This window comes from Pseudopipra pipra, chromosome W (assembly GCF_036250125.1).
Source record: "Pseudopipra pipra isolate bDixPip1 chromosome W, bDixPip1.hap1, whole genome shotgun sequence".
NCBI lineage: Eukaryota > Metazoa > Chordata > Aves > Passeriformes > Pipridae > Pseudopipra > Pseudopipra pipra.
Window position 1 is genome coordinate 10621905 of NC_087580.1, and position 16884 is coordinate 10638788.

Consider the following 16884-nt stretch of genomic DNA (forward strand, 5'->3'; position numbering starts at 1 on the left):
GGCAGATCCTGTCCCTCACGCCTTGCTCAGGGCTCTGCCAGGGCACTGGGATGGGGGTGACGCTGAGGGAAGGACAAGGGGGTGACAGTGCCCAGCCTGCCCGGGCTGTGCCAGGAGGCCACGAGCCCCCAGGGCCTCAGCACAACGTGTGTCCTCACAGCCCGTGGTGGCACAGACCAGGCTGTGCCCGAGGGGACAAAGTCTTGGGACCTCTTGGAGTTCTGGCCCCGTCACTTGATGTCCCTCTGTGAAGGAACAAACCCCCTCTCAGAGGTGGCTGACAGACCAGTGCTGGGAACAGTGGTTTCCAGGGCCTGGTGTGTGACAATGGCCCTGGGGCACCTTGAGCAGGGTGTCCAGAAAACCAGGCCACAGATCAGGCCCTCCAGGATTATCCCTGGAGGCCTGGCTGTGGACGGTGCCATGGGCCCCCTTCCTGCAGCCTCACTCTGTAGCTCTTTGTCCTGGTTTAAGCCCCGCTGGCAACTATTCACCACCCAGCCCTTTGCTCACAGCCCCCCCACCCCCGGGGGGGTGGGGAGAGGAATCAAGGGAAAAACTTGCAGGTGGAGACAAGAACAGTTTAATAATTGAGAACAAAGTAAAATATAATAATATAGTGAATAATCAGAGTAATGACGATTAAATGGAAAGGAAAAAAAGTACCAAACAATGCACAATGCAATCGTTCACCACCCCCTGACTGATGCCAGGCCACCTTCTCAAGCCCAGATCAGCCCCCCATTCCAGGTAACTGCCCCAGTTTATATACTGGGCATGATGTTTAATGGTGTGGAATATTCCTTTGGCCATTTCAGGTCACCTGTCCTGGCTCTGCTGCCTCCCAGCTTTTTTCTTTTGGGAACCTTCTCACTGGCAGAGCAGGGGACATAAAACAAAACCAAAACCAAATTCCTTGACTTAGGATTATCAGGACTCAGTAAAACCCCAAACATGAGTGTGTTATCAACAATATTCTCATTCCAAATCCAACACATGGCACTGTAATGGCTACTGAGACTAAATTAACTCCATCTCAGCTGAAAACAGGACAATATCCACCCCTTACTCCATACCAATGATGTCATGCCAATTCTCACACTTCCCAATTCCCCATCACATTTCCTATTTATCTATTTGGTAGATATAAATACAGACATCATTCCCATAGTCTGTGGAACACCTCTGTCAAATGGTCATAAAATGTCCACAAAAATTGTTTGTTGAATTCATTCAGTCCATGACTTTGGCCTCCATCCCTGGGAACAGGAAAGCTGTGTGGGAGGTGTTGGATTGTTGCGTGTGGCACATTTGAGTCAGTTCTGACTCCACTGTTCAATTGTTGTTCAGTTTGATCAAAGTTCCTCCTTCCTTCCGAGGGAAGTCAAGGCTCAGATCCCCAGAACACTTGTGGTTGAGGTCGATGCTGTGAGGTGCTCAGGTGATGCACACGTAGCCACCACAGAAGTGTTGGCTAGTTCTTAACATCAACTTTAATTCATTGGCTATTTTCACCCCAAATCAAATCCCCTTAAGGCACACACAGGAATTCCCACTCTCCCACATCACCCACCAAGTGCACTCGTGTCCTTGAGCAACATCAATCCCACGGGTGGGTTTGCCTTTGCCTGAGGCAGGAATAACCCAGACTGTTCTCCTGTAGTGGGTCGACCCTGGCCGGATGCCAGGTACCCACTAAAGCCACTCTCTCACTCTGCAACTGGACAGAGGAGAGGAAAACACAGCCAAGGATTAATGAGCTGAGATAAGAGTTGGGAGAGGTCAGTTGCTGATTACCTGCAATGGGCAGAACAGACTCAAAGTGAGGATATTACTTAAATTTATTGCTAACAGGATAAGAGCCAAAGAGTGAGAAATAAAAGTCTTAAAAACACCTTCCCCCCACCCCTCCTTCCCTCCATGTTCTCCCTCCTCCCTCCCAGCAGTGCAGGGAGACGGGAATGGGGGTTGCAGTCAGTTGTTTCTGCTGCCACTCAGAGAGAGGAGTTGGAGTCCTTCCCGTGCTCCCCTGGGGTCCCTCCCACGGGAGACAGTCCCTGATGGACCTCTTTGGTGTGAGTCCACCCCTCGGGCAGCAGCTCTTCCCAACCTGCTGTCCTGTGGGTCACTCCTCCATGGGGTCAGTCCCTCATGGATGAGCTGTACCAGCGTGGATCCCCCACAGGGGCCATGAGTCCTACCCAGGAAAAACCTGCTCCAGCCTGGGCTTCCCTCTCCACGGGCCACAGGTCCCTGCCAGGACCTTGTTCCATCTTGGGCCTCCCATGGGGTCACAGCCTCCTTTGGGCATCCACCTGCTCTGGAGTGGGTTTCTCCATGGGCTGCAGGGGGGTCTCTGCACCCCGATGCTCTCCCAGGGGCTGCAGGGGGATCTCTGCACCCCAGTTCTCCCCCAGGGGATGCAGGGGGATCTCTGCACCCCAGTTCTCCCCCATGAGCTGCAGGGGGGTCTCTGCACCCCGATGTTCCCCCAGGGGCTGCAGGGGGGTCTCTGCACCCTGATGCTCTCCCAGGGGATGCAGGGGGGTCTCTGCACCCCAATGCTCTCCCAGGGGATTCAGGGGGATCTCTGCACCCCGATGCTCCCCCATGAGCTGCAGGGGGGTCTCTGCACCCCGATGCTCCCCCAGGGGCTGCAGGGGGGTCTCTGCACCCCAGTTCTCCCCCAGGGGCTGCAGGGGGTTCTCTGCACCCCGATGCTCCCCCAGGGGCTGCAGGGGGGTCTCTGCACCCCAGTTCTCCCCCAGGGGCTGCAGGGGGTTCTCTGCACCCCGATGCTCCCCCATGGGCACAGGGGCACAGCTGCCCCACCCTGCTCTGCCCCACGGGCTGCAGGGCCTCAGCTCCAGCACCTGGAGCACCTCCTGCCCCTCCTTCTGCCCTGAACTTGGGGTCTACTTTGTTGTTCCCATGTTCTCACTCTGCTCTTCCCTGGCTGGAATTCTTTCTGTCCCACAGCCTTTTGTTCTTAAATATGTTATCCCAGAGGTGTTACTGTCACTCCTCGTTGGCTTGGTCTTGGCCAGCAGCAGGGAGTCCGTCCTGGAGCCGGCTGGTGTTGGCTCCACGGGACAGGGGAAGCTTCTGGCAGCTTCTAAGAGAAGCCACCCCTGTAGCCCCCACCCCCCCCAGTGCTACCAAACCCAGCCACAGAAACCCACCACATTTCCCCAGCATGTTTTTAATGTGCACTGCAGGAACTTTGTCCCCTTCCACAGCACGTAAATATGTTGATTGGGCAGGGCCAGCCCGACTGGCAGATCCTCTGCTGTTGAGGAACCTTTGGTAAATGTGTAACCCAGTGTTTGCAGGCCCCACCAGCCTTTGCCCTCAGTGTCCTCTTCACCTGTCCCTTGCATCCTTGGATCTGCCCAGAGGCTGGTGCATGACAGGGGATGTGATTCACCTGCTCAGGGCCAGGTTCTTTGGCCCAAGTGTCTCTGAGGCTGGTTCAGAAATGAGTTCCACTGTCTGATTCAGTTCTTTCAGGGATTTCATGTCACCATTAAAACTTGCTTCTCTAGGCCCAGGACAGTGTTCCAGGCAGTGCCTTGGGACACAGGAGATGTTTCCAGCCATCCAGTGGTTGATTCCCCCATTGCAAGCACATGGCATTGCTGAGGGGTTTGGGGCAGTGGGATACAGACAATCTGCCAGGCCTCCCCATACTTATATTTCAGCCATTGTGAGCAAAACCCTCTCTAAACAGGTTTTTTTGGATGTCCAAACACTCCTTAGTTTGATATTTCTGAGTCTAAATCTTCACAAAATGAGTGTTTTTCAGCCCCAAAGCTCCCTAAAGCAGTGTTTTGGACTCCAAAATGTCCCTAAATGGGTGTTTCTGAGCCCCCCAGATTGCTCTTTCTCAGCCTCAAAACTCCTGAAATTGCTGTTATTACCCCAAACCTCCAAAAGAGGAGTGTCTAAGCTGCGAAGTTCCTGAAATTGGGGTTCCAGAGTCCCGTGATTCGAAGAAATCCTTAAACAATATTTAAAACACTTGTAATTATGGCCGGGGTCACACAGGCGGTTTCCCCTCCAAGTGTATGCCCACCAAGTAACAAAAAACAACAGCTTTTATACATTTGGAAGGAGTAAGTTTCAAAAATTATCTGTCATACACATTCTTTGAGAATTGGTACGAAATCTGCCTTATCTAAATACACATTCGGTTACCTATCCCTATTTTTATTACTATAGAGTAATTACTATAATTACATAAAGCTTTATCATTTCAAGCAACTATGTTCTCCCACCCATCTCCTGTCTCCCTTGCAATGTTATTGATTACTTTTGCTATGTGCTAAAAGCCCTTCTTTTCCGGCTTTCCCTGTCAGTCTCTGATCTTATCCATTCAGGCAAGCCATAGTTCCCCTTTATCCTAACTGCCCACAATTGGGCAGACCCCCTACTTGCGAGCAGTTAAAATTTGCAGCAGGCAGGGGCCACTGGCTGTGCCCCCCTCACCCCAGCGGGGACCCCGGGGCTCTGCCGTTCCTCTCCCGCCCCAGGAGCCGCCCCCTGCTCGGAGCATTTTCGCTTTCGGTTTCCAGGGATTTCCGAGAAACTGGTGTAAACCCGAGAACTGGGGTGCCAGGGCATAAAGGGCAGGGGTGGATCCTGTAGGAGTGGGGTAGGACAGGAGGAATATAAGCGTCAGGAGCTCCCCGGTGCTCCCTGCGGAGCCGCTTCGTCCCGACCTTCTTCCAGGTAAGTGCAGCCCCTCACTCCCACCCTTCCCCCCGTGGAGCTACTTCTGCTCCCGAAATTAGTGTTTCTGAGCCCAAAAGCTTCCTAAATCGCTGGTTTGGAGCTCCAAAGCTGCCTACATGGGGGCTACTGAGCCCAAAATCTGCTTCACTTGGTCTTTTGGAGCCCAAAAGCTCTTTCATTCGCTCTTTCTGAGCTGAAAATATCCCCAAATCGCTCTCCCTGACCCAAAGCTCCTGATACCAGGATACTGGTACTTAGGTTTTCTGAGCCTCAGGCTCCCCAAATTGGGGTTTCTTAGGCCCAAGGTTCACTAAATTGGTGGTTTGGAGCACCAGGGCTCCCTAAATCCCTCTTTCTGAACCTACATGCTACCTGAATTGCTGCTTCAGGCCCCAGAAGATCCATAAATACTTGTTTCTGAGACCAAGAGCTCCCTAAATTGGAATTGGGTGAGCTCAAAAGCTCCCTAAATGAGACTTTCTGAGGCCAAAAGTTCCCTAAATGAGTGGTTTTGAGCCAAATGCTCCCAAAAATTGGTGGTTTTCAACCCCAAATCTCCCTAAATCAGTGTTTGAGGCACCAAAAGCTCCCTAAATGGATGCTTCTGAGCCCCAAAGCTCCCTAAATCACTGCTTCTGAGATCAAAAGCTCCCAAACTTGCAGTATCTGAGACCAAAAGCTCCTGAGTGGAGGTTTTTGAGCCCCCAGAAAACCAGAAATTGCAGGTTTTGAGCCCACAAGTTCCCTATACCTTTTTTTCTGAGCCTCAAAGATCCCAAAATGGGTATTTCTGAATACAGGAGCTCCCTAAATCGCTGTCACTCAGCCCAAAAGCTCCCCAGATGGGTGTGTGGTGAGTTGACTCTGACTGGGTGCCAGGCACCCACCAAAGCCACTTTATCACTGCCCTCCACACCTGGACAGGGGAGAGAAAATACAGCAAAAGGGTCATGGGCTGAGATAAGGACAGAGAGAGATCCCTCTCTGATTACATCATGGGCAAAACAGACTGGAATTGTGGAAATTAATTGAATTTATTACCAACAAAATCAGAGCAGGATAATGAGAGGTAAAAGAAATCTTACAAAAATCTTCCCCCCAAGCCCCCTCCATCCCAGACCCTCCCTCCTCCTCCTCAGTGGTTCAGGGAGACTGGAATGTAATCCAGAACATCACAGCCTGATCCTGCTGCTGCTCAGAGAGAGGAGTCGGAGTCCCTTCCCTGCTCCAAGGTGAGTCCCCCATAGGGCCACAAGTCTTTCCAGGAAAACCTCTTCCAGCGGGGGCTCCTCTCTCCAGGGATCCCCAGGTCCCTGCAGGGACTCTGCTCCAGCACAGGCTTCCCACAGGACCACATCCTCCTTTTGGGCATCCCCTGCTCTGGCGTGGGCTCCTCCTTGGGCTGCAGGGGAATCTCAGCCCTGGTGCCTGGAGCACCTCCTGCCCCTCCTGCACTGCCCTGGGGGTCTGCAGAGCTGTTCATCTGTTCTCACTCTGCTCTTCTCTGGCTGTAATTCCTTCTGCACAACAGATGGAGCCACTGGAATTGGTGGTGCCGGACATGGGGGAAGCTTCTGGCAGCTGCTCACAGAACCCACCCCTGGAGCCCCCCCGCTACCAAAACCTGGCCACATGAACCCAATAGAGGGGGTTTTGGAGCCCCAAAGCTCCCTGAATTGGTCCTTCTGGTCCAGATGCTCCCAAAATCAATGCTTTGAACATCAAAAGCTCGTTAAATCACTGGCTCTGACCCTAAAAGCTCCCTAAACGTGTGTTTCCTAGGCCCAAAGCTTCCTAAATCAGGGTTCCTGAACAAGTTTTTTTGGAAGCCCAAAAATTCTTTGAATGGATATTCCTGAGCCCAGAATCTCCCAGAAGAGTGTTTCTCAGCTCCAAAGCTCCCTAAATTGGTGTTCTGGACCAAAAAATGTTTCTAAATGGGTGTTTCTGAGCTTAAATACTCCCTACATTGCTGATTCTGAGCTTAAAAGATCCCTCAATAAGGGCTTTTTAGGCCCAGAAGCTCCTGAAATCAGTGTTCCAGAGCCCCAAAACCCCTCAAATCAGTTTCTCAGCCCCAAAGCCCCCTAAATCATTCTTTCTGAGCCCCAGAGCTCCCAAAATTTGTCTTTCTGAGCCTTGCAGCTCCCAAAATTAATGCTCCAGAGCCTTGAATCCCCCTAACTTAAGCTACATGCCCTGTTTGCCATCAGATTGTGGGGTTCAGGGCCTAAAAATTCCAGTGCAACCCCAGAGCTCCCAGTATCGCTCACTGGTCCCCCCCAGCGCTCTCATTTCCCTCCCAGTGCTCCCAGTATGGCTCTCTGGCTCCCCCCAGTGCTCCCAGTATCACACACCAACCCTCCACTTTCCACTCCCAAGTCTCCTCTGGAGCACCATAGGGGAGTTTCCCACACCAGGGCCTGGATTTTGGAGCTCATCTCTAAGGGGGTGGGGGCAGGAGAAGACCCTGCCCAGCCCTTTGAGCTCTCAGCTCTGGAGCTTTGTGGTTTTCCTGCAGCTCTTCCCATTTTTCTCTTCTCCAGGTGAAGGTCCTGGGCCGTGACATGCCCGGGGAGCCTCGGCAGGACAGCTCCTGGCAGAGGGTGTCCTTGGTCACAGCAGCTTCTGTGACCAAATACTCTGGAGCAGCCCAAGAGCTGGATGGGAGGTAGGAGCTCTGGGAGTGAGGGGTTTTCATGGCACTGTGGAATGGTTTGGAAGGCTGAGCGCTGGTGGAGCACACATTGGGCACCAAAAAGGACTGCTGTGGTTTAAGCCCATCCAACAACTAAGGAGCACACAGCTGCTCCCTCCCATCATCCCCACCCCTGTGATAGGAGAGGAGAATCAGAAGGAGGTAAAACTGGTGGGTTGAGATAAGAACAGTGTAATAATTGAAATAAAGTAAAATATAATAACAGTAATAATAACAATAGTAATAGCAATAACAGGAATGAAAAGGGAAAGTACTGAGAGGAATAAATGCCATGAAAAACCAGTGATGCACAAGGGAACTGCTCAGCACCCACTGACCGATGCCCAGCCCGTCCCTGGGAGGCACCTCCCAGTCAATTCCCCCAGTTCATGTACTGGGCATGACGTTCTGGGCTCTGGAATATCCCTCTGGCCCGTTCGGGTCACCCGTCCTGGCCGTGCTCCCTCCTGGTTTCTTGTGCAGCTCCTCCCGGGCAGATCATGGGCAACTGAAAGGTCCTTGACTTGGGGTGAGCACGGCTGAGGCACAGCCGAAACACGGGTGTGTCATCAATGTTATTCTCCTCCTAAATTCACACCAGGCAGGCTCGTCCCTGGCTCTCATAAAGCCCAGCAAAGGCCCTGGGGTGGATCATAGGGGAGCAGCAGGGCTCAGCCCTTGTTCCAGCAAATCCCAGGGAAGGCAAAGGGTTGGCAGTTCACAGCCTCCTGTCTCTCTTGGCTGCCCCCCCAGATCTTCTCAGCTGCCTTCTCTTCTCTAGTCCTGTGCCCACCCCATAGATTTTGCTCCCCTTTTCCCTTGCATTGCAGAGTGAACCCTGAGAAAAGGACCTGGGAGAGAAGAAGCATGGCAGGCATTGGAACAGTTGGTAAGAGTTGTGTTTCTTCTGTTTAGACAGTGACAGAAGGGGAAATAAGTGATTTTAAAAACCCCAAGTACATCAGAGGTTTGAATAGTATAAGGGATATGTGTCCCAAAAAAGCTCCTTCATGCATTCTTGAAATCTGGAGGGAAAAGTCCTAGTGAAGTTTCCTTTTTTTCTTTTTCTTTCTGTTTGAACCAGTGGGCAGAAATGGAGAGCTGGTGGCAGTGTCCCCTAAGAGAAGTATTTGGGTTGATAAGCTGGTGTGCTGGATCCCATTCCTCTTGCCTGTGGTCATCTGAAAGTCTTTGAGAAGACAGGCCCAAATGAAAAGGCCAAGGGACAATGAAGGGCCCTGGGAGGTCCCTCTCCACTCGTGCAGTGTGGAGGAGGAGTGTCTCACATTTGGGGGTGTCTCTGTTCTGGTGGGACTGTGCTGAGGCACCTGTGTGGTGCCTGAATGCTGTGGCAGCCGAGGCAGGTTCTTGGCCAGGAGAGCCTGAGTGGCCTCGAAGGTCAGAGCCCCCCCAGCGCTGCTGTCGGGCTCCTGGTGCACAGGACCTTGTGGTTCCAGGGCCAGCTGGGTGGTGTGTTCTGCCCCAGAACCTGCTCAATGCATTCCAGGAGTTCCTCAGGGAAAGCTCCTCCTTAAAAATCCTCTTTTTCTCTTTGATTTATTTCCATGTGACCCTGATGCCCAGCTGCTGCGGTTGGTGTGAAGCTGGTTGAGAAACTCATAGATGAGATCTGCGTGCGAACAAGTAAGAGTGCTCATCCCATTCCTCTTGTCTGTGCTCATCCTTGGGAACCTCTGGAATGTGAGGTGTTATCCCTGAGAGAAGCAAAGCCAGTCAAGGTTTGAGCACATTACCTACAGAACCCCTTCAGTGCACAGCAGGAGGAGGCCTTTGGGGTGGGGTGAGTTTGGTCAGAGGGACGTCCCTCTTTGACCAGAGACACGTCCTGCTCTAGCAGAGGGTATCGCTCACAACTGGTAACCATTGTAAGACATAACACAGCACTTCTGGGATTTCCTTTCCTTCCCTTCACCACTAAAGGAGGAATCTCCTCCTGGGCTTTCCTCCAGGCCCAAAAGGGAGAAGCCTTTCCATGCAGGTGAGGGCCAGGACTTGCCCACAGTACCTGGAAACTAAACCCTGCCGAACAAAGAGAAGAGACAAAGGCCTGTTGTGCATGAGGGCCCAGCACAGTGAGGTCAAATAGTCCCATCTGTCCATAAATTCCCACTTCCAAGGTCCTCCAGAAGTGCTCTGCTGTATTTCCCAGCCCCGGGCAGGTGTCCAGGCCCCCAGGGTGCAGAGCTGCCCCGGCAGTGGCTTTGCCCAGCACAGCCTGGGCTCTGCTGGCTCCCATCCTGCCCAGGTTCTAAGGCAGCTGTTTGTCTGTCCCTGCTCTTTGCAGCTGGCATGGGGGCAGGGCAATGTTCTTCCCTCAAGGAACCCTTGGAAATCAGCAGGGCCTGGGCTCTCCCCCGTGGCCAGGCCCTTGGGGAGTGAGGGGGCAGGGGGCTTCCTGTCAGTGCTCCTCCCCAGCAGCACAGGAGCTCCAAGCCCATGGTTCTGAGGGCTCACAGTGGTGCTGAGACTCCTTTCTACAGACAAAAGCTGGAAAACAGGCTCCATGTCCCAAGGAAGACTGGAGCTGCAGGACAGATCAAGGCTCCTTCCCGGAGCAAATTCCTGGTGGGAAAGGATTTGAAAGCTGGGCAAGAGATCACTGATGGTGCCCACAGTGCATCAGCTTGGGAATTCCCCAGCCCTGTTTTTCTGGAATTAGTGAGTTGTTTTCCAAGGCTGCTGAATTAGGAAGGATTCTCTAAAGAAAAGGAAGTGTGGAGCACACAAATTAGTAAACAGGCTGGACATGAGGGACCTGAGTGTGAGTTTCTTGTTCCTTCCCAGCCCAAAGATATAAGGCTAAAAAGCCCATTTGCAGGTTGCACCTTGAGTGCAAGGTTTAATTCCTCTGAAGTGAGTATTTCTCAGGAGGAGAGAGGAGTTAAAAAGACAACCTGCAGGAAGGCCTGAGAAGAGACCCTGAAGGAGAGACTTGACAACAGAGGTTTTGAGCATTCTTAGGGCAGATGGGTGGTCTCCCTTTCAAGGGAGCAGTGTCAGTCTGCCACTGACACCTGTCTATTTTCACAGAAAAAGGACGGGAGGCAGAGGCCACAAAGCCTCAGGAATCTTGGATGAAGGAGGACTTCCAGGAGCTCATCCAACAAGTGAAAGCTATGCGTGAAGATCTCCAGAAAGGGCAGGAATCCAGTAAGTGTGATATTCAGCTGCTCATAGAAGGCCTGAAGAAGGAACTAGGTGAGCAGGGCCATTCCCAAGCACTTCCATCTCTCTGAACACCAAAGCTGCTCTACAGGCAAACCACTCTGAGAGCTCGTCCTGCACAGCTCCTCAGAGGGGATGGAGAAGGACAGCCCTGACATGGGGCACAGCTTTTGTGCTGCCTGACCCTGAAACAGCTCCCTGCTGAAGTGTTCTCTGCAGGTGGTCATGGCCACACTTGTCTCCCTCATCTCTGCAGAGAGTGTGTGCTGTGAGTTCTCTGATCCCCTGATCCTTGTTAAGGTTCCCCCCTTGCAGTCCTGTCAGCGTCTCTCTCCCTTTCCCCACTCCCCTTCTCCCACTCCCCACTCCTGGGGCCGTGTTGGGGCACATGTGATCCCAACCTTGTCTTCCTGTTGAAGATCTACAAGGAGACCCAGCTCCATGAGCACTGCAGGTGTCTCTGAGCACAGGGGCCTGTGGAGAACAGCTCTCCCTGAGGGAGCTGGTGCTGGGAAGGGAAGGAGTGAGCGGGGGCACAGACACCCCAGTGGGCCTGCTGAGCCCCAGATGATGCTCCTGGGCCTGGCTCAGGCAGGACACAGTGTGTGTTGGGGCACAGCCTGTTGCACCCCGGGCAGGGAAAGGTGAGACAAGATGGGCCTCACCTGCCTGGAGGTCCTGTTCTTGCTGCAGGAGCAAAACTGTGTCAGTGAGCAGCCCAGAGCAGTCCAGGGCAACCCCTTGACCTCCTGATGGCTCAGGCCATTGTGGCCTTAGAATGAAGCCTGTGACCCCCTTTTCAAAGCTGAAGCCATATTTAATTGAGCTACAGAAAGCACGAATGAGGGGTTGAAAAGGGGGGAAAATGTGCTCTGAGTTTCTTGTTCCCTCCCTGCTAAAGGACAGAGGGCAAAGGGAAAACCATTTGCAGATTGTACCTCCATCACAGAATTGAATTCCTGTGAGCTGAGGATTTCTGAAGGGGAGTGAGGAAGGAAAATATGCACCCAGAGGAGAGCCCTGAGAAGAGACCCTCTGGCAGGGAGCTTAAATCAGAGCCTTTGGGCATCCTTGTGTCAGAGAGCTGCTCTGCCTCTCAAGGAGGAAGCATCAGTGTTATGGTTCCAAAGCCAGGGCGTGGAGCTTTGTGATGAATGTCCACCCCATCCCCTCATCCTGGGGGCCGAGGGCTTGACAGGAAAAATCAGAGGACCAGAAGGGGAAGGGTGGCCATCTTCTTCCCCCTGGGCACTGGAGGGAGAGGCAGCCACTTTTCTCCAGCCTGGCTGCAGGTCACAGTCGCTGTTGGGGCTGTCACTGCCCAGACTGCACTGAGGGACCTTGGCAGGAGGAGCCCCTGTGAGTCCCAGCTGCTGCCTTCTGTGTTATCCCTGGCAGAGGCAAAGCCAGTCAAGGTCTCTCCCCTGAGCACATTACCTGCAGAACCCCTTCAGTGCACAGCAGGAGGCCTTTGGGGTGGGGTGACTTTGGTCAGAGGGACGTCCCTCTTTGACCTCATGTCCCGCTCTAGCAGAGGGTATCCCTCGAAATTGGTAAAGATTGAAAGACATAACACAGCACTTCTGGGATTTCCTCTCCTTCCCTTCACCACTAAAGGAAGAATCTCCTCCTGGGCTTTCCTCCAGGGCCAAAAGGGAGAAGCTTTTGTGTGCAGGTGAGGGCCAGGACTTGCCCACACTACCTGGAAACTAAACCCTGCTGAACAAAGAGAAGAGACAAAGGCCTGTTGTGCATGAGGGCCCAGCACAGTGAGGTCAAATAGTCCCATCTGTCCATAAATTCCCACTTCCAAGGGCCTCCAGAAGTGCTCTGCTGTATTTCCCAGCCCCGGGCAGGTGTCCAGGCCCCCAGGGTGCAGAGCTGCCCCGGCAGTGGCTTTGCCCAGCACAGCCTGGGCTCTGCTGGCTCCCATCCTGCCCAGGTTCTAAGGCAGCTGTTTGTCTGTCCCTGCTCTTTGCAGCTGGCATGGGGGCAGGGCAATGTTCTTCCCTCAAGGAACCCTTGGAAATCAGCAGGGCCTGGGTTCTCCCCCGTGGCCAGGCCCTTGGGGAGTGAGGGGGCAGGGGGCTTCCTGTCAGTGCTCCTCCCCAGCAGCACAGGAGCTCCAAGCCCATGGTTCTGAGGGCTCACAGTGGTGCTGAGACTCCTTTCCAAAGACAAAAGCTGAAAAACAGGCTCCATGTCCCAAGGAAGACTGGAGCTGCAGGACACAGATCAAGGCTCCTTCCTGGAGCGAAATCCTGGTGGGAAAGGATTTGAAAGCTGGGCAAGAGATCACTGATGGTGCCCACAGTGCATCAGCTTGGGAATTCCCCAGCCCTGTTTTTCTGGAATTAGTGAGTTGTTTTCCAAGGCTGTTGAATTAGGAAGGATTCTCTAAAGAAAAGGAAGTGTGGAGCACACAAATTAGTAAACAGGCTGGACATGAGGGACCTGAGTGTGAGTTTCTTGTTCCTTCCCTGCCCAAAGATATAAGGCTAAAAATCCCGTTTGCAGGTTGCACCTTGAGTGCAAGGTTTAATTCCTCTGAAGTGAGTATTTCTCAGGAGGAGAGAGGAGTTAAAAAGACAACCTGCAGGAAGGCCTGAGAAGAGACCCTGAAGGAGAGACTTGACAACAGAGGTTTTGAGCATTCTTAGGGCAGATGGGTGGTCTCCCTTTCAAGGGAGCAGTGTCAGTCTGCCACTGACACCTGTCTATTTTCACAGAAAAAGGACGGGAGGCAGAGGCCACAAAGCCTCAGGAATCTTGGATGAAGGAGGACTTCCAGGAGCTCATCCAACAAATGAAAGCTATGCGTGAAGATCTCCAGAAAGGGCAGGAATCCACAAAGCAGGATATTCAGCTGCTCATAGAAGGCCTGAACAAGGAACTAGGTGAGCAGGGCCATTCCCAAGCACTTCCATCTCTCTGAACACCAAAGCTGCTCTACAGGCAAACCACTCTGAGAGCTCATCCTGCACAGCTCCTCAAAGGGGATGGAGAAGGACAGCCCTGACATGGGGCACAGCTTTTGTGCTGCCTGACCCTGAAACAGCTCCCTGCTGAAGTGTTCTCTGCAGGTGGTCATGGCCACACTTGTCTCCCTCATCTCTGCAGAGAGTGTGTGCTGTGAGTTCTCTGATCCCCTGATCCTTGTTAAGGTTCCCCCCTTGCAGTCCTGTCAGCGTCTCTCTCCCTTTCCCCACTCCCATTCTCCCACTCCCCACTCCTGGGGCCGTGTTGGGGCACATGTGATCCCAACCTTGTCTTCCCGTTGAAGATCCACAAGGAGACCCAGCTCCATGAGCACTGCAGGTGTCTCTGAGCACAGGGGCCTGTGGAGAACAGCTCTCCCTGAAGGAGCTGGTGCTGGGAAGGGAAGGAGTGAGCGGGGGCACAGACACCCCAGTGGGCCTGCTGAGCCCCAGATGGTGCTCCTGGGCCTGGCTCAGGCAGGACACAGTGTGTGTTGGGGCACAGCCTGTTGCACCCCGGGCAGGGAAAGGGGAGACAAGATGGGCCTCACCTGCCTGGGGGTCCTGTTCTTGCTGCAGGAGCAAAACTGTGTCAGTGAGCAGCCCAGAGCAGTCCAGGGCAACCCCTTGACCTCCTGATGGCTCAGGCCATTGTGGCCTTAGAATGAAGCCTGTGGCCCCCTTTTCAAAGCTGAAGCCATATTTAATTGAGCTACAGGAAGCACAAATGAGAGGCTGAAAAGGGAGGAAAATGTGCTCCGAGTTTCTTGTTCCCACCCTGCTAAAGGACAGAGGGCAAAGGGAAAACCATTTGCAGATTGTACCTCCATCACAGAATTGAATTCCTGTGAGCTGAGGATTTCTGAAGGGGAGTGAGGAAGGAAAATATGCACCCAGAGGAGAGCCCTGAGAAGAGACCCTCTGGCAGGGAGCTTAAATCAGAGCCTTTGGGCATCCTTGTGTCAGAGAGCTGGTCTGCCTCTCAAGGAGGAAGCATCAGTGTTATGGTTCCAAAGCCAGGGCGTGGAGCTTTGTGATGAATGTCCACCCCATCCCCTCATCCTGGAGGTCGAGGGTTTGACAGGAAAAATCAGAGGACCAGAAGGGGAAGGGTGGCCATCCTCTTCCCCCTGGGCACTGGAGGGAGAGGCAGCCACTTTTCTCCAGCCTGGCTGCAGGTCACAGTCGCTGTTGGGGCTGTCACTGCCCAGACTGCACTGAGGGACCTTGGCAGGAGGAGCCCCTGTGAGTCCCAGCTGCTGCCTTGTGTGTTATCCCTGGCAGAGGCAAAGCCAGTCAAGGTCTCTCTCCCCCTCTCCCAACTCACTCCCCTGAGTGCTCCTCCCCAGCAGCACAGGAGCTCCAAGCCCATGGTTCTGAGGGCTCACAGTGCTGCTGAGACTCCTTTCCACAGACAAAACCTGGAAGAGAAAACAGTCTCCATGTCCCCGATCAGTGATCTCCCCTTCAAGGGAGCAGTGTCAGTCTCCCACTGAAACCTGTCTTTTTTCACAGGAAAGACAGAGGAGGAAAATCCCCCAAAGTCTCAGGGATCTGGGATGGAGGAGACCCTTGTGCAGCTCTGCAAAGAAATGAAAGCTATGCGTGAAGATCTCCAGAAAGGGCAGGAATCCACAAATTGCCTTCTTCAGCTGCTCGTAGAAGACCTGAACAAGGAACAAGGTGAGCAGGGCCATTCCCAAGCACTTCCATCTCTCTCAACACCAAAGCTGCTCTACAGGCAAACCACACTGAGAGCTCATCCTGCACAGCTCCTCAAAGGGGATGGAGAAGGACAGCCCTGACATGGGGCACAGCTTTTGTGCTGCCTGACCCTGAAACAGCTCCCTGCTGAAGTGTTCTCTGCAGGTGGTCATGGCCACACTTGTCTCCCTCATCTCTGCAGAGAGTGTGTGCTGTGAGTTCTCTGATCCCCTGATCCTTGTTAAGGTTCCCCCCTTGCAGTCCTGTCGGCATCTCTCTCCCTTTCTCCACTCCCCTTCTCCCACTCCCCACTCCTGGGGCCGTGTTGGGGCACATGTGATCCCAACCTTGTCTTCCTGTTGAAGACAAGGAGACCCAGCTCCATGAGCACTGCAGGTGTCTCTGAGCACAGGGGCCTGTGGAGAACAGCTCTCCCTGAAGGAGCTGGTGCTGGGAAGGGAAGGAGTCAGCTGGGGCACAGACACCTCAGTGGGCCTGCTGAGCCCCAGATGGTGCTCCTGGGCCTGGCTCAGGCAGGACACAGTGTGTGTTGGGGCACAGCCTGTTGCACCCCAGGCAGGGAAAGGGGAGACAAGATGGGCCTCACCTGCCTGGGGGTCCTGTTCTTGCTGCAGGAGCAAATCTCTGGCAGTGAGCAGCCCAGAGCAGTCCAGGGCAACCCCTTGACCTCCTGATGGCTCAGGCCATTGTGGCCTTAGAATGAAGCCTGTGGCCCCCTTTTCAAAGCTGAAGCCATATTTATTGAGCTACAGAAAGCACGAATGAGGGGTTGAAAAGGGGGGAAAATGTGCTCTGAGTTTCTTGTTCCCTCCCTGCTAAAGGACAGAGGGCAAAGGGAAAACCATTTGCAGATTGTACCTCCATCACAGAATTGAATTCCTGTGAGCTGAGGATTTCTGAGGGGGAGTGAGGAAGGAAAATATGCACCCAGAGGAGAGCCCTGAGAAGAGACCCTCTGGCAGGGAGCTTAAATCAGAGCCTTTGGGCATCCTTGTGTCAGAGAGCTGGTCTGCCTCTCAAGGAGGAAGCATCAGTGTTATGGTTCCAAAGCCAGGGTGTGGAGCTTTGTGATGAATATTCACCTCATCCCCTCATCCTGGGGGTCGAGGGCTTGACAGGAAAAATCAGAGGACCAGAAGGGGAAGGGTGGCCATCCTCTTCCCCCTGGGCACTGGAGGGAGAGGCAGCCACAGTGGCCAGGCCCTTGGGGAGTGAGGGGGCAGGGGGCTTCCTGTCAGTGCTCCTCCCCAGCAGCACAGGAGCTCCAAGCCCATGGTTCTGAGGGCTCACAGTGGTGCTAAGACTCCTTTCCACAGACAAAACCTGGAAGAGAAAACAGGCTCCATGTCCCAAGGAAGACTGGAGCTGCAGGACACAGATCAAGGTTCCTTCCTGGAGCAAACTCCTGGTGGAAAAGGATTTGAAAGCTGGGCAAGAGATCACTGATGGTGCCCACAGTGCATCAGCTTGGGAATTCCCCAGCCCTGTTTTTCTGGAATTAGTGAGTTGTTTTCCAAGGCTGCTGAATTAGGAAGGATTCTCTAAAGAAAAGGAAGTGTGGAG

At 53.5% G+C, this 16884-nt stretch overlaps 2 protein-coding genes across 3 annotated transcripts in view; one reads left to right on the top strand and one right to left on the bottom strand.

Annotated features, from left to right (window-relative positions):
* Positions 1 to 16884, bottom strand: part of LOC135406068 (uncharacterized) — a 361545-nt gene that overhangs the window by 64725 nt on the left and 279936 nt on the right. The gene's annotated exons all lie outside the window — the stretch shown is intronic.
* Positions 1 to 16884, top strand: part of LOC135406043 (uncharacterized) — a 31568-nt gene that overhangs the window by 9771 nt on the left and 4913 nt on the right. Inside the window, exons 2-7 of the mRNA XM_064640573.1 lie at positions 7281 to 7405; positions 8263 to 8321; positions 9017 to 9076; positions 10484 to 10651; positions 13348 to 13515; positions 15112 to 15279. Coding sequence (XP_064496643.1) covers positions 7302 to 7405; positions 8263 to 8321; positions 9017 to 9076; positions 10484 to 10651; positions 13348 to 13515; positions 15112 to 15279 — 727 coding nt within the window. The 5' untranslated portion in view covers positions 7281 to 7301. The remainder of the gene's footprint in view (positions 1 to 7280; positions 7406 to 8262; positions 8322 to 9016; positions 9077 to 10483; positions 10652 to 13347; positions 13516 to 15111; positions 15280 to 16884) is intronic.